Source organism: Miscanthus floridulus, chromosome 14, assembly GCF_019320115.1.
Source record: "Miscanthus floridulus cultivar M001 chromosome 14, ASM1932011v1, whole genome shotgun sequence".
NCBI lineage: Eukaryota > Viridiplantae > Streptophyta > Magnoliopsida > Poales > Poaceae > Miscanthus > Miscanthus floridulus.
In genome coordinates, this window is record NC_089593.1 from 65,476,570 (window position 1) to 65,499,717 (window position 23,148).

General features: G+C 46.8%; 2 protein-coding genes across 3 annotated transcripts; both read right to left on the reverse strand.

Moving 5' to 3' along the window:
• Positions 1-1,444: 1,444 nt before the first annotated feature.
• On the reverse strand, positions 1,445-6,488 carry LOC136504916 (putative uridine kinase C227.14). Of its 2 annotated transcripts, none has more exons than XM_066499970.1 (12): positions 6,257-6,488; positions 5,713-5,843; positions 5,584-5,627; positions 4,347-4,424; positions 3,681-3,876; positions 3,575-3,605; positions 3,437-3,495; positions 3,282-3,355; positions 2,774-2,860; positions 2,589-2,650; positions 2,477-2,505; positions 1,445-2,125 (listed from the first exon to the last, which is right to left on the reverse strand). In XM_066499970.1, exons 1-12 carry the CDS (start codon positions 6,351-6,353, stop codon positions 2,033-2,035), a joined length of 981 nt encoding a protein of 326 aa, XP_066356067.1. In that variant the 5' UTR covers positions 6,354-6,488; the 3' UTR covers positions 1,445-2,032. The 2 variants fall into 2 exon arrangements, with proteins under 2 accessions (XP_066356067.1, XP_066356066.1); XM_066499969.1 differs by having other exon boundaries at positions 5,584-5,648.
• Positions 6,489-6,612: 124 nt separating this feature from the next.
• LOC136504915 (F-box/LRR-repeat protein 17-like) lies at positions 6,613-11,409 on the reverse strand. The gene is made up of 10 exons (XM_066499968.1): positions 10,616-11,409; positions 9,075-9,176; positions 8,598-8,742; positions 8,325-8,509; positions 8,081-8,185; positions 7,867-7,964; positions 7,533-7,774; positions 7,356-7,422; positions 7,052-7,236; positions 6,613-6,963 (listed from the first exon to the last, which is right to left on the reverse strand). The coding sequence occupies exons 1-10, from the start codon at positions 11,290-11,292 to the stop codon at positions 6,901-6,903; spliced, it is 1,869 nt and encodes a 622-aa protein (XP_066356065.1). The 5' UTR covers positions 11,293-11,409; the 3' UTR covers positions 6,613-6,900.
• Positions 11,410-23,148: the final 11,739 nt, after the last annotated feature.

Below are 23,148 nucleotides of genomic sequence, written 5' to 3' on the forward strand. Positions count from 1 at the left end.
TTGCATTGGAGTGCTGGAAGTTGTTGCCATGATTTTTGGGAACTTTCTGCTGCACCTTCCTAGTAGTAGCAATGAGTATCTCTCCCAACTAAAGGTGCTTTTGAATGTGTTTAATTAAGCAAAACATATTTAGAACTACTATCCTATAGCTGGCTACAAAATAACTTATTCTGTAGCCACTTTGAGTTACGATAATTACTATGTTAATTTATGAGATTATAGTAACTCCTTACTAAGTGGTTTACTACAACGTTATGGTAAATATCCCCGTGTATTATAGTAACCCAACTATAGTAAATATATATTGACATTATCGTAAATTAGTATATAAAATTATGGTAAATGGAGGTGGCTACAGAATAACTTATTCTGTAGCTGGCTACTGAATAGCCTCTCCCATATTTGCCTTTGGAGATCATGTCCCCTAACAATGATGGCAGGCCAGCTTTGAGTCTTTTCAAGTGCCTGGCCCCTTTTCCGGCTTTATTTCAAGACAATCTGTGCTGCTTGTACCAAGAAATTGTCCAGCGCACGGAGGTTGTTATCTATGGATAAACCATCCCTTTGCTGCCTAAAACCGATGCGGCAACTTTTGATGAGCCACTGGGTGACTTGTCCCCGAAGGTTACAGCATGTTTATTTGGCACATGAAGTGTTTACCATCGAAGTTTGACTATTACTTTCAAAATCATGGCCATTTATAAACCAAAGTTTTAGCGAATATTTACCCCTCGTTTTTTTTTTGGGGGGGGGGGGGGGGGGGGGGGGGGGGGGAAGTACACATCTTTTACAAGCAAAATGTACAAAGGGGAATGTTAATTTAAAAAGAGAGAGGAGTGAGCGAGTGGCTTAGGCCTGTAATTCTGGACATTTTGCTCCTTCAATACAGCAAAAAAACTCCTAGTCTCTTGTAGAAGAACAAAAGTACGATATTGGACATAAATCTGAAGAGTGTTTCTATTAAAAAGAATGCCAATAAATTACTTAACAATCCTCCACTGTACATCGTGAAGGAATATCTTATTACATGCAACACAATACAACGACAACAACAACAAAGCCTTTAAGTCCCAAATAAATTGGGGTAGGCTAGAATTAAAACCCAGCAGAAGCAATCAAGATTCAGGCACGTAAATAACTGTTTTCCAAACACTCCTATCTAAGGCTAAATCTTTGAGTATATTCCACCCTTTCAAGTCTCATTTTATTGCCTCTACCCAAGTCAACTTCGGTCTTCCTCTGTCTCTCTTCACGTTACTATCCTGACTTAGGATTCCACTATGCACCGGTGCCTCTGAAGGTCTCCGTTGGACATATCCAAATCATGTCAACCGGTGTTGGACAAGCTTTTCTTTAATTGGTGCTACCCCTAATCTATCACGTATATCATCGTTCCGAACTCGATCCCTTCTTGTATGACCGCAAATCCAACGCAACATACACGTTTCCGCGACACTTATTTATTGAACATGTCGCCTTTTCGTAGGCCAACATTCTGCACCATACAACATAGCAGGTCTAATCGCCGTCCTATAAAACTTGCCTTTTAGCTTCTGCGGTACCCTTTTGTTACATAGGACACCAGATGATTGGTGCCACTTTATCCACCCTACTTTAATTCTATGGCTAACATCTTCATCAATATCTCCGTCTCTCTTTAGCATTGATCCTAAATATCAAAAGGTATCCTTCCTAGACACTAAACTGACATCTTCCTCCTCCCGAGTAGTAATGCCGAAGTCACATCTCATATACTCAGTTTTAGTTCTACTGAGTCTAAAACCTTTAGACTCCAAAGTCTTCCGCCATAACTCCAGTTTCTAATTCACTCATGTCCGGCTTTCATCAACTAACACTACATCGTCCGCGAAAAGCATACACCAAGAGATGTCCCCTTATATGTCCATGAAAAATTGGAAACGAGCATTCAGCTTATTATATGTACAAGAATCTCCATGGAAACAGCCTATAACAGCCTCCATCTCAGAAATAGTAGAACCACAAATCCTATTTCCTATCAAAGAACTGGACTCTAGCTTGAAAAGTCCACTGATCTGATCACAAGGTCAGCATTCTTCCTTGATTCCAGGATAACCTCTGCATTCGGTCGGTCGTTGTACGAGATCTGATTCGCAAGACCAATTTCAAGACAATAAGAACTAGCAACATTCAGAATCTGAGCACTGAGGAAAATGACAGAGAAAGTGTTGACAGCTAAACATGATTAACAGAAAAAAGAAGTCCACAGTAAATTGCTAGTAATGTATAGTTGTTTTCTGGGAAAACCACAGTGCGTGATTTTGGTCAATTGGTGTAAATGATTATAGAAGTCAAAATAAAGAATAGTTCGAAGGAGCATAAGAATAGTTCTTGAAAGAAACCACAGTGCAGTTTTATCTGAATTCATGTATGCATATACATGCATTCTTCCATCTTGTGTGTGGTTAGGAAAAACAGGGTTAGGCAAGAGAATTACCCGCCATGCTGCTACATCTGGCTCTTTTCCTGGCAAGAGAAACAAAACAAACAATGAATATGAGGCATAAATTATAGATATAGTGCTGGAATGCTAACGGATTAGAGCAGACCTGTCGCAATATGTCTCTTGAGCACTCTTTGCATGGAGACATCAATGTCAATGTCAATGAACCTAAGAACGTAATTTTGGCGATTAGAAACCACTATTTTCACTCCAAAGTCGAATGATGATGAAGGGATACCAAAAAAAGGTATGTATTAGTGTGAATTATAGTTGCAGAGCCTGCATACTCACCATTTCTCATCAAACAAGTCCCTAATTTCAGTCCAAACATCTTCTTCCAGTAATAGATAGTTCCCTTCAACTATCACTATTTTGTGCCTGCCAAAAATCATGGTAATTAGCAATCAGCTAGCATCACACTCGCACCTGTACTTAAAGTAACTGAGACATTTAAGGAAAGACAGTATGAATGCTGGCATGCAGTCATTACACATGGAAAAAGTTACAAGATATAGACAGGGTACAATTTAATAGGAAGATAGAAGAACGGCAACAAGATTAAGTTCTCATGAAGAATTCTGTGTGCTGCAACTTGCATACACAGGAACAGGGGAAGAACATTGGAGCTTAACATAATCATTCATAAAAAGAACTGGGAACTTAGGAGTAGTCAATATGGTCATGTGATAAAGAATAGCTATTGCATAAAATACAATGTTAGGGGATGCTAAGCCTAAGATTAAGTTGATCCAAAAGATTCTGTGACTCAAGCAACACATTAGAATCCAAGCTAACTTACTGTGGCTTTACAAATATGTCGTTCTCAACTGGGTCACCAACACCATGATCAAATGATGGAGCATAAACTGAACCCTACAAACCAAGATGTTTAGAGGATCAGATTAAATAACATGCAGTACTCAAGAACTCATATTGCAGGACGTTGGTACATACCTCTGTTCTTAGGGTCTGTAGACACTTCAGAAACAGTGATGGATTGAATGTCCAAGGTGCTTAAATCAATACCTGTGATGTTAGTATTTACCTATATACAGTTTAAATGAAACAGATTAAACACAGAACATTACACACCTCCTCTTCTTGCATGTGCTTCTTTTGGATCCTACAGGCACAAGTGTGTTAACAGTTTCAGAAAGAAACTGAAATTTACATATCGATCACTCAAAAGATAACAAACCTCCATTGCATCGAGCTGGGCACGATAAAGGTGGAAACCATCCATTGGAAGCATTGCAGCAATTTCCTCGGTAGGAAGCAGGGCTCCGCTACCCTTTGCGTGTTTCTGGGACCAAATCATATTAACACGTCGAACAACTTCAGAGGCAACTGTGGACTTGCCTGCACCAGGTGGGCCAGCTAGACCAACAATGTATCTGCCAAGAGCAGCCAAATGAATTGGTTTAGCAGAATATTATTCAAGAACTTTTCTTTAAAAAAATGTTCCAGCAATGTCTGAAAAATTGTTAACATGCCAATTTTAGATTTAGCACTGGGGAAAAAGATCAGAGAAAATAAGGAAAACAAACTGGGCAAAAAGAATGGAAAGGATACTTGCTATGCTTTGAATAGCAATTAAATACATCTGTTGTTCGAAATTTCTTCTCATGTTGAACAGATCTATCCGTTCCCAAGGGTAACTGAAGCCAATTCTGTTTAAAAAAAATCCCAAAAAAAAAGTGTGGAAGCTAATAGACTACAAACGTGACTGACGATGTTCAAGAACCAACATGTCCTAGTGCAGACATTCAAAACCAAACCAGCTTTGATCACTGCAAATTTGCAATAGAAGAACATGATCGCGCAATAATCAATGTCCTAAACAGCACCAACAGGAAAGGCTTACTTTGAATCAAGATGTTCAATATTCTTCAAGACAGAAAGAAGGTGTTCAGCCAAAGCGTCATATACCTCCTCCATCGACCTTCAAATTTAACATCATTTTTTATCAGTATACCAATTATCCAATAGTATAAACATCTACTAATAATGATCAAAGTTGAGAAGACCAAGCAATTGCAGATATAACCCTTCTGTTTTCAGACTGATTGGCCCAAAACAGACCTAAGCAAAGAAACCATGACAAAGGAACAAGTTGCAAGCTGGTCATGGATACAGAGACATGTCCAAAGCATCCAGTTTGAATCACTGGTCCAAAAAGAAAAGGGGTAGTAATGGCCTCTTCTTAATAACAATAAATTTGCATCAGCTCATGCAAAAAGTGAAAAAAAACTATTTATTTATATTTACTTATTTTTTATAGGTGAAGGGCGGGCCTGGTGCAAGCGGTAGAGTCTTACCGCCTGTGACCGGAAGGTCCCGGGTTCGAGTCGCAGTCTCCTCGCATTACACAGGCGAGGGTAAGGCTTGCCACTGACACCCTTCCCCAGACCCCGCACAGAGCGGGAGCTCTCCTGCACTGGGTACGCCCTTTTTTTATTTTTTATAGGTGATTGCATCAGCTAATTTTCTATCATCTCATAAATATCTCTTCTGAAAACTCAGATGTTCAGCAGGTTCTTCTGGGAATCTGTATATCAGGGAAAATGATGAAATTTGCTAGTTGAAACATGGCCACAGGGGTGTGAAATATGGCATTATTAATGTGGAAGTGAATGCACTATTATGTCAACTAATATGATACTTAGTGACTGGCAAAAGTTCAAATAGATTGTACAATTGTTCAGAAGACAATGTAAAACTAACAATCCTAAGTTTTATTTCATGGTGCAACCAATTTTCCCAGCTGACATACCCGTGCAAAGGCCATTGATTCTTAGCTGGGTCCAATATTTTGTCGTAAATGACTAGTGTCATAACTGAATTAGTAATGACTAATGAGATAATGACTTTCACAAAACATAGAGCAAAACCCCAGGCCCCAGAGCACCAAGAAAATTGCAAGGCTAGTGTCAGAATTGTATGATAGTAAAAGAAATACTCCATCCATTCCAAATTATAGGTCATTTTGGCTTTTCTAGGTACATAGCTTTTGCTATTTATCTAGACATAGTGTATATATGGCTGCATAGTAAAAGCTATGTACTTAGTTGTAATCAAGTAAGGGAGTCGCAGTCGCTTACTTGGCTTCTATCTGCGGGGTTTGTTGTCTCTGATAGCAAGGAACCTGGAAAACGAAGGAACAATGCTAGAGTCAAACATAGTAAATCCATGCTCAGCAAAGTGGGGGTAACAGGGAAAAGGACGCTTACATTTCGTTTTTTGTTGTTTGCGTCTTGAAAGCTTGGGTATCGAGGAGATGCAGCCTGGAAGCTAGCAAGGACCGGAGGCATCGCCCCCATCAGCTTGCTTCTTATAGCATAGCTCCTACAAGCTACGAATCCTGCAGGGACAGCAGAATCATGGTTTTAAGCTATGCCTCGAAACGGCAACAGAAGGCAAGGTAAACGCGTCGGAGCTTGGATTTGGGGGATCAAAGAAGACATTCAGTTAGCACTAGCAGGCAGGATTGAAGGTTTGCTGCCAGCAAGAAATTTGCATGGAACACTAGGAGGTACTACAAGCATTGGCTACAAGGAGGTGCAGAGCCAGATACACGAATCCTGACAAATTGAAAATTGAAATGCAGCAGGATTCAGCATGTCAGTAAGTCCAATCTGTTCGATTCCAGCCGGCGCGCCACACTTGCAACTTTCTTGGATTGGATAAAGCCGAAGAAGGCAGAGGCAAACGCGAGCGCAGGGTTAAGCGAGGGAAAATCCAGGCGCGAGGAAGGGGGATCGAAGGGCATCTTACCCGCCGGCCCCGGCCGGCGAAATGACGGTGGCCGGAGCAGCCGCACCTGCGCCTGCGCTGCCGCCTCCGTGGACGCGATGGAACTGGACAACTCCATGGCAGGCTTATCGTTGCGCGCTCACAGAATCGACCGGCGGCCGCGGTTGATCTAAGGCCGATGAATCGGAGTGCGATTGGAACGAAACGGAGAAATTCAGAAATCGAAGCTCGAGAAGGAACGGAATCAGTATGGTTTTTTACATATTGGCCCTCTTACTTATGTCATTCGAAAACTACACATGACATGAGGACCTGACTGTAAAACTGCTCTAAACCATCAGACAGACAGCCACAATACAGGATGCAAAGCAACAATCTGGTGAAGAAAAAGCAATTATTGTCCTGGATAAACAAGAGCAAAATATGGTTTGAAAGTACAGCAACAGTAGGGCCGGTTTGCATTGCATACCGTTATTATCCTACAAATTCCACAGATTAAACACAGCATGAACAGAAGGAGCATGGTACAACACACTCCAGATGGAACATACAGGGTCTAGAGGCTGGCTGAATCGACGCCGCAGCTCCTCGACGTCAAGGACGCCGACGCCGCAGATCACCAAGGCCTCACACTTCGCAGGCCGGCGCTTGCTCACCGGCCTAGCCTAGGTGAGGTGAACGGTGCACTGGCTCTTCCGTGGCCTGCCCCATTTCTCCTGCCCCTCCAGCTGCAGAATGAGCAAGAACCGACCACGCAGGTGAGATGACGGACTGTTTGGTTTGATCAGTGCAGAGGCCAGAGGGGGTTTTGCAAACCTGCTCTATCATGAAGTGGGGCACGTGCACGCGCTTCGACCCATCGGCCAGCCGCTTGCAAGGCAGCCGGGGCTCTATGGCCGCGAACTCGTTCAGGACCTGGTTCCTGATGGCTCCGATCAGCATGTCGCGGCACCCTTGGGCGTGCACGTCCTTCAGATTGGGGCACTGGATCAGCAGCCGCTCTGAAACAGAGTTACACAAGGATGTCAGTACCATGCTGTCCTCATGGAATGGAACTTAGTTGCTATATGCACAGCCTGAGTTTCAAGATTCTGCAACAAAGCAAGGATGGGTATCGCACCTGGATGAAGATTCGTGCACCAGTTAAGGTTCAGATCAACCAGCTCCGGGCAGTTCACATACAGGGCCTGTCACACGTGAGAAGCAGTATATGAGCACGCAGCTGTACTGTGTATGAACCAGAACAATGATGCCTCAAGAGTCACATACAATCAGATACAGCTTTTCCGACACTTACATCGATGGCTGAACAGCCCCACAGGCTGAGTTTCTTCAGGTTGTTGTGCTTTATGATCAGCTTCTGGCAAGTAGTCTGCTGCTTTCTCTGGACAGGTAATTTAGCACAGAACTTGATCCCGCCAGTTAGGTCACCGAAGTAGTAGGATCTCCCAGCTTCAGGCTGGGGGGTAGCACATATGCTCTGGCCACAGTCCATGACACGAAGGAGTGGCAACTGTGCTGCAGCCACCTGGACCCCAACTGTATATCAAGAGTGAACAGAATTTGTTAGCGTATTTGGGGATATGGGCATTGGAATTCTCTTTGAAATAAGTGGACCAAAGGACACTTACATGAGGTGATATTTGGGCACCTTGCCAGGAGCAGAAATGTTAGGGTGTTAGGGAACGCATTGCTGATCATCCCAAGCCCATTGTCCGTAATGCCAGATCTGAATGAAGATATAAGCATGCGAAATTAAATAACTATTTCCATGTAACTTTCCAGTGGCACAAAAACTTGAGTTTGTTCATAGAAACATCGGGTCCTCATAAGGTTGGTGCTTACCCACTTAAATCAAGCAGCTCCAAGCTTGCATAAGAACGAACAATAGATGCAACAGCTGCATCTGTTATTTTTGAACCCTGTAGAAAGGACAGCATGCACAGGCCCCTGGTGAAAGGAGAAACAAAGAAGGTTAAACATGCTGTTGAGATCAAGATACAGTGGATTCATAGCAAAGATTCCATGCAGCATAGTTTGAAAAACATTCCATAAGGATCATGGCAAGATGTGATGAACTGAAAGATACCTGAGATTAGCACTCTCTAGAGCAAACACAGCTTCATTGCATAAGCGAATTGATGAGATGTGCATGTTCCTCAAGTTTGGGCAGGTGCGGCCCAGACTATCCATTAGAGCAACCAGGTCAGTAGAATCATTATTTTGTATGGGAAAGTTCAGTGAGAGCTCATTCAAACTGGGGCAGTTCATGACCTACAAGTTGATAGCCCAAATCAATCTATGCAAGATATAAGTTCAGGGAATTGCATAGCAAATAAATTGCAGGCATATCTCAGCATACCGCTTTGGTAAGGGAACAAAGACCTGACAACCAAAGTGTTGAAAGGCTTGAAGAGCTAACATTGAGAAAACCAAGACTGCTACAGCCATCTAATGTAAGAACTGACAGAGATCGCTTCTCTGAAACAAATCTAGATAGCTCATCCCTGCATAGAACAGCAGAACAGCAAGTGTCAGTTAGATACAACAAAACTTAATGCCAATTTAACATTACTGAGGTGCAGGTATTGTTTTGAGATGGCTTAGGGTGACAATAAACCGCAAAGATACTTAAAGAAACAAGAAACATTGACATTATTTTTTTTCGGCCAGTGGCACTAAATTTGGTACTGCACGTTAGCAAAGGGATGCATACTAGATACCGATCATAAAATTTCATGTTCTATTCAACATGCAGCAGTGCAATCCATACATGATTATATGCAAGAACAAAATGTATAGAAAGATGAATGTTTAGTAGTGGGAGCTTTCAACATACCCAGTTATCCTGTTGGCTGCGCTATTGACCATGTTGATAGCCAGGGATTGTAAATTGGGGCAGGAAAATGCAATGCATGCCAACAGTGTGGCATCAACATCACTGAAAATGTAGGAAAAGAACATAGAACATTAATCCTCAGAACTAAGAGGTTGAAACATAAAGTCAAGCACCAAAAGAACTAGACCTATACAAACTATACGCCACGAGAAGACCCAAAGCAAGACAGGATTTCAGTTTTCCTCGAATTATAATTGAGCAAGCAGGCAGACAACATCTGCATTTTGGTCATCATCAGAACTATAGGAATCCTAACAGGACAAACACTAAGGGGGTGTTTGGTTTGTGCAATGAAATAGTTCATCATCATCATCTCATTCTTTAGTTTTTTCTGTTTGGTTTGTCAAATAAAATGAGTTGATCCATCATTCAAGCTAATAATTGGTACTAGTATGAGGAATGGGATCATTCCACTAAATTTGAGAAATGGACTCATGATACATCACCCCATCTGAAATGGGTTGATACATCCACCAAATGACACCCCTAACTGCCATAAAGAAGGCACCAAGTTCCTCTTAGATCACCAAACGAGGATCATTCCACAAACTGCTCTTTAGTCCGACAGGCAATACCATCAGAGATTTATAAGGCTTTTACCACCAATACTGATTTATCAGTCTGATCCCCGAGCTGATTCACAAGGACAAGTAGCATTTTTTTTTCTCGAACTACGCAAAAGAGCTGCACGTCATTTCATTAAGGTAGAACCACCAAATGAAAAAACGGGTTTGGATAGCCCCTACCCAGTTGCAAAACACACACCAACACCTCAGCAGCCATTATACTTAGGCTGCGCCAGAATCGGGAAGAGGTGGCGAAACAGAGAGCACTAACTCTTGAAGCTTGGAAGCCCCAGTCATGCACCATAGGCTGCCCTCAGTGTTTACAGCCCTAAGAACCTCCTGAGTGTTCGGCCTGACCTTTTCAAACACACAACCACACACTGATTCTGCATCAAAGCTACGTACGAGCTAACAGATCCGTGCTTCCTACTCTCAGATCAGACCAGATCTCACAGCAACATGACTAGACCTCCCCTAAGAAAATCACATCCGGCAAGCATCCAAGTCAAGCCAGATCAGATCAACCCAGCAAGCATGGATCATACTACATGCCACCTTTGTTTTCCATTTACGACTTGCCCGTGCTGCACGATGTGTATTTAGGATCCAACCAAGCACCGATCAAGGATCCGCAACCACAAGAGGAGATCTCACGGCACCAGATCAGATCACACATCTGCACTGTACTCAACAGCAGCCGTTCAATCCCATTCCATTAGTTCAGTCAGGTTTAAGGTGAATTACTCGCGAATTTCGGTATTCGTTCGTTAGTTCCCTTCCCTCCCGTCTGGATCGAGCAGCGTTCTACAGCATCGATCGACCCTCCGTGCCGTCATTTGCGCCGATCCACTAAAAGCGAACGCCGCCGCACCACATGCATAGCATAGAGCAGCTCAGCTGTCGACCTGTTCTCACCTGTCCATGGTGAGCACGAGCTTGGCGAGCACGGGGCACCGCGCGATGAGCCCGGCGACGGGCCTGACCCCGGAGGCGCGGAGGCGGACCTCCTCGGCGCCCCCCCACAGGCGCCGCGTGCACTCGCGCCAGCCGCGGCTGACCCCGGCCGCCGCCGCCACGGCGCGCGGGGGCAGGCGCTGCAGCACGCCCACCAGCACCTCCCCGGGCGCCCGCCGCCCCGCGCCCACCTCGACCCACGGCAGCGGCGGGCCGTCGTGGCCATCGCCGTCCTCCTCCGCGTCCACGTCTACCACCTCCGCCCTCGCCTTCTTCTTCCACGCCGCCGCCTGCGACGGCGTTCGCGGCCGCGGCGGCGGCGCCGCGACCGCCAGCGGCACGGCGTCCAGCACCACGGCCGACGCAGCCGCCGGCGACGCCGACGCCGGCTCGTCGAACTGCAGCGCGCGCCGCGGCTTGGTCTGCTGCTGCGGCGGCGGCTGTGGCTCCCCCGCCTTGTCGCCGCCCACGGCGGAGGAGGAGGAGGAGGCGGGGCCCGGGACGGAGCAGACGTGGCCCTTCTTGGGCAGCCCGCACCGGCCACAGTTGTAGCTGCCGCGGCGCTTGGGCGGCGCGGGCTTCGCCGGGGCGGGGGCGGAGGCCGGGACGGCGGGGATGGCGGCGGCGTCGGAGGCCATGGATGGGGCGGGGAGATCTGGCGCTGGGGGTGGACGAGGGGAGGGCAGCTGAGCTGGGCTGGGGTAGGGGTGGATGGGGATTGGTAGGAGAGGGCGGGCGGGATGGGGAATTAGAGGGAGGGAGAAGAAGGCGGGAGATTGGCGCGCGCGAGCTTGGCGCCATTTCCGCCTGCGCGCGGCCCGGTCTATTTTCCCCGTTTTTGCAGGTTGGCGCCGGCGGGCTTGGCTTGTTTTCGTTTCGGTTTGCATGGTCGGAATCGTCGGATCGGAGATCGGATGGTCGCGCGTGGACTCGGTCCGTGGCGCGCGCGGGCGGCTGTCTGACGTGTCGTGTGCCGCGTGCGTGAGCGAGATGAGCCGGTGAGTGAGTGAGTGAGCGAGCACTGAAGGAGACAGTTTTGGTCTCGTGGAAGGTTGTTGAGCCCGACGCAAGCGGAACGGCAACGGACCCTGTCGTGTGGTGGTGGGGGCAGCCATGGAAATAGGCTTGGGTGGGGTGCCGACGACTTAAGGCGTGTTCTTCTCCGGTCCTATTACCAGAGACTAAAATAAAAACTAAAATGGTGTTTATTTCCGAAAACTAAAAGGGACAAAAGGAGATGAGAGAGAAAGGATATAGGTTGTTTAGTCCTAATTAGCAGCCTCTAAAGGACTACTACATTTTAGTCCCTAGTGTTTGGTTCAAATGGACTAATTAGGACTAAAATTTAGTCTTTAATCTCTTCTTCCATGAAAAAGAACACGCCCTTACTCTTTTGCGAGGTTTGATCGTGGATGTTAAGACGGTGATTACGAAGGCTATGAAGAGGGTTGGTGCTTGAACTGCATCTACTTAGGCCCCGTTCGTTTTGCTAAAAAAAAACAAGTCAAAACATGGTTCCGGCTGATTTGTTGGTAGAGAAAAACACTGTTCCGGCTGAAAAAATAAGCTGATAAGTACGGATTATAAGACAAACGAACATGACCTTAATCATAAGTAAAATTGATATGTTTAGGCTCATGGTTGAATCAAATGACATGCATATGAGAAATGAGTTCAAGGTTAGTTGATGAGATGCATGAATGGCAAGCATGTGATGGAAATATCGAAAGGAACCCCTTTTGTTCGATCTATTTTGAATTCCAATGACCGGGATGCACACGTGGTTGTTGCATAGGGAGACAACGGATTCTCCGGGAGTATCCCATTTCTAGGCATCGGAGAAAGGGCTCTGCATTAGATCTTCATAATTCTTTTATCCGAGCCAAGTTCTCTAGTGGTCATCACCGGACTTATCTGATGACCCCATAGAATATAGGCCTTAGCTCCCAACGACTCTTTTCTTGTTGTGGGGGCTATAAATACATGGGTGACCAGCCTTGTGAGCTCCGTGGGAGACAGTAAGCCCCCATGAAGCTCCAGCCAACACCCTATCCTCTATAATCTTGCTCTACTACTGGGAGTTATGGAAGCATCGGCACGATGTGGTATTCTGAGGAATGAACCCTGATCATGAACGTTTGATCACCGCTTGTCATCAAAGCACCAAGCTGTGGCAATGTCGTTTGCTTAGAAATAACACCCCTATTTATCTCTTTTTGGTGTAATGTTACTTCAAACATGCAAATTCTTCCTCCTTCCTTAATTATGTAACCAGACAACTGTAACTACGCTACGGCCCCTCCACCACCAAGGCAACTTGGCATCTATGGAATGAAATTCAGGTGGAGTTCAGTTTGAAAACCCCCGTCGTTGAGCTCTAAAAAATATTGTTGCATACTTATAGCTTGATAACGGACTCCACTCATCACTTACTTTGCTATAGACTGTATTTGTGTGAGATTGGAGAGGATTCTAGTGTTTTGTATTGAGATTTTACATCTAGTGGCACTTGGTGAATCGTTCTTGTAGTGAAGTTCTTGTTACTGTTGGTGGCTGTCGCCACCTAGACGCCTTGGAGATGTGGTGGGTCGGTGAGTACCGCTTGGTGAGTGTGCGGGGTGTAAGGGACCGTGACGCCTAAGAGGGGGGTGAATTAGACAACTTAAAATTCTAACTCTAAACTATGGTCTCTTTTTCTAACCTTAACAAAACCTATGCAAAAGATAAACTATCTAAATATGCAACTACGGTTTTGCTAGTGTGTTGCTATCTCTACCGCAAAAGTAGTTATGCAAACAATGTAAATGTAGAAGCTAAAGAGTAAGGTAGATATATGCAAACTCCCGTCGACGACTCTAGTATTTTTATCTAGGTATCGAGAAACGCGCAAGCTTCTCCCTAGTCCTCGTTAGAGCCCCTCGCAAGGAATCTCTCACAAGGGCCAAGCTCTCGGTCAGGTAACTCTATGGATAGCCCCGGGCCTTCCCCATGCGTAAGTGGGTCTCCGGTGTGTCTTCCAGCAAGCCTCTCCCAGACCGCTCCCCACCGTCTTCACTATCAAGCTTCCGGTCGAACCACCGCGGGCCTTGTTCCCTTCGGTACACGGTGGCGGCCACACCACAAATATGGTTGGTGTGATCTCACAAGACTATAAGCTCCTCCGATGTACAACAATGGTGCGCGCAAGCACCGAGTGGTAAGAGATGTGCAAACCTCACTAAACACTAGGCCTAAACCTAGAGCAAACGCATAAGTGGTGGTCTAATCAACCTAAGCACTTCGCAAAGCACCTACGCTAATCACCCAATGAATCACTAAGAACTGTGCAAGTGGAGATCACTAAACTGGTGTATCAACACCCTTGGTATGTTTCCTCATCTCTCCGCATGTCAAATGGCCGGTTGGGGGTCTATTTATAAGCCCCATGGAGAAAGTAGCCGTTGGGGGCGAAACCTAGCTTTCTGCTACTGACCGAATGTTGCTGTCGTCCTGACCGGATGCGTCCAGTCGTCCCGACCGTTGGAGTGCGCACGTTGATCGGACTCTGGGCCGAGTCCGGTCATCATCGATCGGACGCGTCCGTTAACGCTGGCGCCACTCTAGAACCTCTCTGGACTCGACCGGATGCTGCACTTGGTGCGTCCGGTCGTCCTACCGTCACGTCCGGTCACGTTGAGATCGTTGCCGTTGATGATGAATAGTGGAGTTCATGTGTCCGGTCACTGCCTCGCTCAACGTCCGATCGCTGTTGTTGACGCCTACTATTGCAGAGCAACTGATCGGATGCGTCCGGTCCTCATAGGGTCATGTCCGGTCACCTCTGTGGAGCTCGTTTCTTCGCGATCTTGCGTCCGTCTTGGTTCCTATCTTCGTGCTTGGACTTTGCTTGATATCTTGGGTCTTCTCTTGTGATTCTAGGGTCCTGCTTATGGTGTTGATCGTGGGATCATGTCACCATTGTCCAAGTCACGTCTTGCACCCTATTGAACTATAAAATAAACACTTGCAAATTCATTAGTCCAATTTGGTTGTGTTGATTATCAAACACCAAAATCCAAAGTAAATGGGCCTAGGGTCCATTTTTCTTACAATCTCCCCTTTTTGGTGATTGATGACAACACGACCAAAGCAAGCAAATAATTTTTTTTGGAATTTAAAAACTATTTACTTGCTAGGATGCAATACAAAGGGCAAAGTTATATGATGCTAAAAGATACCATATGTAAACATCTTTGGAAACTTATCTTGCCCTTGCAAATGTCCCCATGTGGCATTATGGATTTAAGCCTCCCCCTAACTCCATAATCCACGGTCCTCCCTTTCTTGAACCATTACCGCATGTAAATTATTATGATCGGGCTTATTTTTGGTTCTACAAATTCTCTCCCTTTGGAATCAAACACCGAAAAGGAAGACATTAGTAGCACAAGGGAGGGTCAAACTTTGTGATCCTTTGTATGTGGAGTGGAATAGGTCATAAAATTTGACTCTCACATTACATAGACTAAGCTCCCCTTAAATATATGCATACATATGATGAAGAATGTAGTTTATGCATAATTGGCAAATTAATGCTCAAGGGAGTTTAATCTATATAATGCATGGAGAAAGCCTATAAATACCAAAGTGAAATCAATATGATGATATCGGTTTAGAAATACCATATGTGGAAACCAATTTGATTTATACCACTTGCAATAGGTGGTGGACATTTGAAGTATGATGCTTAACTCCGGGGACTCCATTTTCCTTGCAATGAGACTACTACACACATGATAAGCTTAAAAAGGTGTTAGTCTCAAAGCATCCAACTTGTAGAGTAACCTCCCCCTAAATTTGTGCACACAAGTTTGGAATACTTATAGGAGACATGCACATTGATTTTAGAATTAAAAATACCACTTGAAAGATGACATCACATGAATGTGAGAATCATTTTTGAAAGTGATAGTCGGGAAAAATTATCTACAATTTGGACTTTGGCACATATTAAATGAACAATTATAAAACAAGCTATGTGCAGTGCTCCTAAACAATTTAACCCATGTAGGTTTGATCCAAGGGTTAAGAGTGAAACCGAGCAAGCCTACCATAAGATATACCTAGTGTATGCAAGACAAAAGATTAAACATGCAAATGCAAACCTAGACATGAAAAGGAACTAGATGCTAATTGAAATTGCAAGAAATTAAATCTAGTTACACAACATGGGGAGGGGAATTTGGATCCATAGTGTTCACTAACCCACTTGGCAATTGACATGATCCAATGTGATGCACCCCATGAAATGCACCTAAAGCTATACCAAGTCTCCAAAATCCCCGAAGTCCATCGGACTTCTCACTTCCCTTTTGGGATCCAAACCTTCTTGATGCTCTTCATGTTAGAAATGATCTCCTTTGGCACCCAAATGCATTTGGCCCCATTGTTGGCTTGCTTGTTCAACTTGATGCCACCACCTTGTTATTTTTCTTCTTCTTCAAGAGATAAGGTGTGGAGGCCTTTTGTCCACCTTATTGGTGTAGGTGTTGGAGAGCTTGCTTGTTTCCTTTTTGTTTTTTCTCTTTCTTCTTAGCTCCTCCCCCATTCTTCAGCTTGCACTCATAGGACTTGTGGCCTTCCTTATGGCATACATAGAAAACCACGATTTGTCCTTCATCAAGCTTCTTCACTCCCTTGACGATGTTATCTTGATGAAGTTGGGTTTGCTCCATTTTGCCTTTTACTTGAGTCAAGTCCTTGGTAAGGCGAGCCACTTCTTACTTGAGTTGCTCATTCTCCATTGCAACCTCTTGTGTGCATGTATCTACAACAACTTGTGCCATAAGGTACACACGAGAAGAGCTTGATGGTGAGTGCTTGTGGCCTCGTCTCTTGTGATGGTCTTCTTCTTCACATGAAGAATCATCCCTTGACTTATTGATGTGAGGGCTTTGTCCTTCCATGCCTTCTTCTTTGTCTTGGGTGTGGGCTTGTTTAGACAAACTTCCACAAATGTGCCCCAACTCACCGCATCCATATCATCATTTCTTTCTTTGCTCATTTCTTTGATTGGTGAAGATGAAATCTTAAATTTGGATGGGCACACCCTTGACATTGAGCCTTTGGATCATCTTCTCTACCTTGTTGATAAGTTTGATTAATTCTTCATCAAGGTCGGAGGTGGAGGAGGAAGATTGATCATCATCACTTGATTCATCTTCTTCTTCTTCTTCTTCTTCTTCTTCTTCATCATCATCATCATCATCATCATCTTCACTTGAGGAGCTTGAGCTTGAGCTTGTCTCAACTTGCTTACCCTTCATCTTCTTTTTCTTACTACATGCGAGAACTTTGCCTTTGCTTGATGATGAGGTGTCGGTGCAGAAAGTGACCAACATGTAAATATTTGTAGTTTTGTTGTACGTTGTGATCGGAGGTGGCCTAGCACTCAATGACACAGGGTTTATACTGGTTCAGGCAACGTGCCCTATGTCTAGTTTGAGTCAGTCGATGACTTTATTCCTGAGCCCAGGTGCTTGAGGTTTGCAATGGGGTTACAAATGAGAAGGAGAAAGATGGAGGCGACAAGAGGTCCGGTTGGACTTTGGTCTGAAGGGCCGAGAGTGATGGGAGCCCCGCTATGAGCTAAGCGTTCTAGCATGTGCTTGTGGTTTGAACCTGGCGGTTCTATTGTGGTGTACTAGTGAACTTGATCAATCTGAATGAACTGAGTTGTGTTGGAGAGAGCGCATCCCCTTTTATAGATGAAGGGGATGGCCTTACAAGTGAGATGGAGAGAGTACGTATGCTTACTAAGTCTTGTTGCCCACACTGGTGGGTACAAGATGATGGTTGGCGCCCACAATACTATTTTAGTGTTAGATATATGTGGGAGGTTGCGTCGTCTTCTTCAGGTATGGTAGACGTCGGTGCCTGCCACACTATTGTTACCCAGAGGCTTTTACCATGTTCGTCTGGTACGGTAAATACCGGCACCCACAACACTGTTGATGCCTTAGAGGCACATGGGGAGCCTTACCATATTTGTCTGGTATGGGAGTTGATGGCGCCCACAACACTGTAGGGAAAAATGTCAGCGCCTACAACACTGCTTGGGCTTTGTCATGCTATGGAGGTTATAGGGTACTGTCCTATAGATGTACAGGGTATGGTCCTTAGCATTACGGTTTACTTGGGTGCCATGCCTTACTTTCTCCATCTATTTCCTAGTCCTTACCGAGCGGGCGTCCCCGGTCGGTTGGTCCCAGTCGGCTCTGATTGCGCCAGTCGAAGAAGAGTTATAAGCAGGGGTTTGGTGCATCCCCGGTCGGAGACACAGGTCGGAGTCGAAGCGGTGTTTGGCTAGGCCTTCCGATCGAAGAGACTGTCCAAAGATGGGCTAGAGACCGAAGCGAGCGCTCCGGTCGGAGAGGCGGGTCGGAGTCAGAAGCAGGCGTCGTTCCTCCTCGGCTAGGCCTTCCGGTGGGAGATTGGATCGCCCTTATGGCCTGTCGTTTAGGTGTTTGGGCCAGCTCTAGAGTTGCATGTTGGTTCACAACATTATCTGCTGGGCTGGGCCTTTGCTGGGAAGCCGATCCATGAGGGACTCTGGGTTTATGAACCCGACAGGAGCCCCCGAGCCCCTGAGCAATTTGGGTAGAATCGTCTAGGGGATTTTTGTCTTGATGGCGGGTGCGCGTGAGCGCACCCACGGGTGTAGCCCTCAAGCCCCCGGGCGATTCGGTCAGAATCATCTAGGGGGTTTTTTGTGTTGCTAGCGGGGGAGGTTTTGTTTCGTTAGCGGGTGCGCGCGAGCGCACCCGCGGGTGTCGCCCTCAGGCGATTCGGGTAGGATCGCTTGGGGGGTTTTGTCAGCGGGCGTGTGTGCATGCATTTTAGTCGAGACAGTTAGTTTTGGGATCGGGCGAGGCGGAGCTCGTGGATCCTAGCATCGGTGCAGCCCATGTAGCCGAGGTAGTTAGTTTAGGGATCGGACGAGACATAGCTCTTGGATCCTGGCGTAGGTGCAGCCCACACAGCCGAGGCAGTTTAGTTTTGGGATTGAGCGAGACAGTGCCCATGGATCCTAGCGTTGGTGCAGCCCACGCAACCGAGGTAGTTAGTTTTAGGTGTCTTGAGCCCTTGAGCCCCATTGGGCTTGATAGGGGTCGGTTTGAGTTTTGTGCGTTACCCCGTCCTCGGTTTCTCACAACCGGAGGGGCTAAGCTTTATCACTTGCCTTGATCGCTCGGGCTCAAGTGATATGTTCGGTGAGCTTGCTAATGGGTATGATCAAGTGGAATCCGGGTCCGTCGTTCATGACAGGGTCGGCATAGCCCTCTTGTGACATTCCACTGCTCCTTAACCTACAACCCAAGAGATGCCTTGGTCATTCCAGAGATCGACCTAGGTGGCCCACTGGCATCCCCTCGATGGAGATTCTGTGGGTTTGGCGAGGTTTAGAATCGAACGAGAAGGTTAAGATGACCTTGTCTGCTTTGGGGCAGACTGGGCAAGGGCCGCACAGGGCTCATCTGTGTTTTTCCCCTGGCTCTATTTGACGCAAGGCGGCCTCAAACCCTTTGTGGGCCGGCCTTCGAACCCCAGTCGGTCGTTGCTCATGTTTGAATGAGGCAACTGCCGCTTCATGATGCAACATAGAGCGTTGTGATGCATTTAGCCCATGTGCGATGCCTTAGTTCCCGAGCCCCCGGGCGATTCGGGTAGAATCATCCGGGGGGTACGGGTGTATGGAATGAATGCGTGTATGGATGTATGAATGATTATATAAAGAAATAGCAGGGGTCAGTGATGTTACCTTGATGACTCGAGTGATGGGGTTTGAAGAGCTCCAATCGGAAATGTCTGACCGGGACCCGCGCTCATCGTTCATGACAGAGTCGGCATGGCCTACATGGGGTGTCCCTTTGCTCCTTCCCTATCTCTTAGTGTTTTCCTGAGCCGTTTGATTGACTTAGGAAGCCCGATGGTCTCTCCCGGTGGAGATCCCGATGTTTGGGTTTTTACAAGTCCCGCCTGGGGAGGCGAAGAGCCGCCTACATGTGGTGGCGCTTTGTTCTTCGCGCCCGGTCATGCGGTAGTGGTAAAGATGGCAATGGGGACCCACGATCCAATACTCAACGGGTATTTACTCCATTAGGATTTAAATATGGACTAAACACACTACCCACGGGTACATAAATGGACCAAACCCTTCACCCATCGGGTATGCGGGTATGAGTATGTTCCAGCAGTCCTCGTAACCGTTTACCCATGGGTGCAAAATACCCGGCCATCTAAAAGAGATCAATGCTCCATGGTTAGACTACATATTCTAAAAAGTAATGCAGGTAGAGAGAAACAAATATGCTTGTCAGTAACCTTGGTCATATTTGGTGCAAAAACCATAGCAATGTTGTGAGCATTCATCTTGTTGTAGCTTTCATTTTCCACCACATCTGCCATGAGATTGATGGTCCATTCAAGCAATGCTGCTTCAATAGGAAGTAGGGTACTTGCAAGATGGCTACACTCTTCTTCAATGTTGCAGTGCATCACTTGTTCTGGAGTCAACGAGTCCAATACTCCACTTGGAAGTTCCCGAAACCATGTCTATAATCAGTAACTTCTACATTTATCATGACTAATGTAGAGGAGAAACTAAATGGAAATGAATCTTAATTTGCAGAAGATATTATTATATGCTATTATTTGTCTAATTTTATGTGCTCTGGTTAGTGGTGGTTGTTGTTGAATTATTGATTTTCATGTGCGTGAATAAATTGTTGGCGGGTATGGGTGACCCAACAGGTATGATTGACCCAGCTAGGTATGGGTCTGGGGAAAATTCTCCACCCATGATGGGTATGGGTATTCTGACGGTACCAAATTTTTATAATGGGGATGGGTCTGGGATGACCATACCCGATAGGGATTTACCCATTGCCACCCTTAGGTAGTGGTGGGCCATACCCAAGCCACATTCCATCTGATCAAGCGCCGTTCTATCGGGCAGGGTGTGTCTCATCGGTCAGGGCGCATCCCATCGTATCCCATCTGCATTAAATGGGGGAAGGGAGAGGGTTTTTGCCCCTGTTGTTTCGCCTTTCCCCGATCACCGCGCCTTCTCCAACTACTACGCTCTGTTCTTTAAGTAGGAGAAGGGAGAGGGCTTTCGCCCTGTTCCTTCACCTATTCCTCATCTACCGTCTCTTCTCTTTCTTCCTTCTCACCAAGAGCGTCTGAGTGCCACGATAGTTCCTAGGAGAGAAAAGGGAGAGAGCGAGGGTGAGGAGAAAACTCACAAATATTTACGAACCCGGAGCGAAATGTTGGGCTGGAGGTCATCTGTTGTGATGGAGCCGGTGTTGGAGGCCTTCGTCGAGAAGGGGTTTCTACCACCGAAGGAGGTGGCGCACTAGAGGGCTCCCAGGAGGGAGGATTTCCCGCAACCTCGTCCCGGCGAGGTGGTTTCCTTCCTTGCCTTCCATGAGTGCGGGCTAGGATACCCCGCGCACTGGTTCCTACGCGGGCTTCTCAACGAGTGGGGTTTGGAGCTGCAGCACCTTAATTCGACTAGGGTGCTGCATATCGCCGGCTTCATCACCGTGTGTGAGGCCTTCCTTGGGATGGAGCCGCACGTGGACTTCTTTCGGCGGATGTTCTCTGGGTGAACTTTATCGATGGGGAATCCGCCCAAGACCGCACCGGTGGGGGGCTTTGCCCTATAGAAGAAACTGAGCGCAGGGGGCTCGTACCCCGTGTATATCCCCTATGATTCTAATTAGGGGTGGCATGGGGAATGGTTCTACATTAGGAACCCGGCGGAGGCGCCGTTCCCTCCTTTCATTCTAATCAGGAGGCTAGAGAGGCTGGACAACTATTGGGGACCTAATATTGGGGTACCCAATGAGATGGAGCTAATAACCATCAAGTGTTGATACTTCCAAATAGGAGGGAACGCAACTACACTCATTGTCCATACAACTGAAGGCAGGCCCCGCTTCACCTAATGGCTAAGGGCGGGCTCCGACTCACCCGACCCCCGAGGGCTAGACTCTGCCTTGCCCGACCCCCGAGGGCTAGGCCCTGCCTCACCCGATGGCTGAGGGTGGGCTCCACCTCGACCGACCCCCGAGGGCTAGGCTCTGCCTCGCTCGATAGCTGAGGGTGGACTCTGCCCCGCCCGATGGCTGAGGGCTGGCTCTGCCTCGCCCGATGTCTAAGGGCAGGCTCCACATTGCCCGACGTCTGAGGGTGGGCTCCACCTCGCCCGATGGCTGAGGGTGGACTCTGCCCCGCATGACGGTTAAGGGCTGGCTCTGCCTCAGCTGATGTTTGAGGGTAGGCTTCGCCTCACCCGATGTCTGAGCTTTAGGGCTAGCTCCACCTCACCTAGCGTCTTTACCCTGCCCCTTCATAATGATGAAGCATAGGGTAAGATAGGACACTCAGGTCAACTGTAGTACCAAGGACCATACATTGTGCACCTACGAGAAGGTACCATTAGGATACGACGGGATGGGTGCTTTAAGCCCTCCCAGGCATGGTAGAGCATGAATAGTGTTGTAGGCGCCAACTTTTGTCCTATAGTGTTGTGGGCGCCGCCTTCAGCCCTCGGGCATGGATCCTAACATGAGCATATGACAACCACTACAATCCTAGAGGGAGCTTGCATCATCAATAATAATAGGCATATAGTCACTCCCTCGTCTACTCCCCGCAGAGTCATGGCTCGGCACCCTAACACACCGCATCATCTACTGAGGGAGGATGGGACGTGACCACTCGCTGAAGCGAAGCCAGAGCCCAACCCTATTAGAATCAGCAAAACATGCTATCCCTGGCATGGTCTGCCATGTCAGCAGGGCAGGCTCAAGGGAAAAGAAAGACTCAACACCTTTGAAGGACCTTCTCTGCCTTTGGTTTTTTTCCTCTTTCTCCCATATGTAACCTCTGCTCCCCCCTTGGTCTATAAAAGCGAGGGCAGGACACCCCGCTAAGGGGAGGAGCGATTTTGAGAGACACAGATCGATTCCACACACAACACATAGCCAAGCAGCAACTCAGCTCTTGGCATCCTTTTGACCCTTCCATCAGAGACTTGGGACCTGTCCCTCTCTTGATCGTTTGTACCCCCTACTATGAACCTTTTTCGGTACTAATAACACGAGCAGCAGTGAAGTAGACATAGGGACATTCAGCCTAAACCAGTATAAACCTTGTGTCCTTTAGTACACCATCCAAGCCTAACACACAACAAATATAAATTTACTAGTTGGTGTTTGTTCGAAACACCAACAACAGTTGATCGTGGGGCCCCGCTAGCTGGACAGAAGCATAAGGTGGAGATTATCAAGGCAGAGCTTAAGAAGCTCGTGCGGCATGGCCTTGATGGGGTGCAGGTGTTCCACACCCTCTTTCGCCATCGGGTTGCTCTGTTGGCGGAGAGGACGCGACCAATGTGGAAGTACAGCGGCCCGACGGACCCCGACCACATGTTGCCGGAGGAG

Bases quoted from the DNA above. Each gene is read 5' to 3' on its own strand.
- LOC136504915 (XM_066499968.1), bottom strand. From the start codon at position 11,292: ATGGCCTCCGACGCCGCCGCCATCCCCGCCGTCCCGGCCTCCGCCCCC. The intron at 7,775-7,866 runs GTAAGTGTCCTT...CTTGATATACAG, and splicing joins GTGCCCAAATATCACCTCAT to TTGGGGTCCAGGTGGCTGCA. The intron at 6,964-7,051 runs GTTTGCAAAACC...CTCATTCTGCAG, and splicing joins CCCACTTCATGATAGAGCAG to CTGGAGGGGCAGGAGAAATG.
- LOC136504916 (XM_066499969.1), bottom strand. From the start codon at position 6,353: ATGGAGTTGTCCAGTTCCATCGCGTCCACGGAGGCGGCAGCGCAGGCG. The intron at 3,496-3,574 runs GTGTGTAATGTT...TATTGATTTAAG, and splicing joins AGCACATGCAAGAAGAGGAG to CACCTTGGACATTCAATCCA. The intron at 2,651-2,773 runs GTGAGTATGCAG...TTACGTTCTTAG, and splicing joins GACTTGTTTGATGAGAAATG to GTTCATTGACATTGACATTG.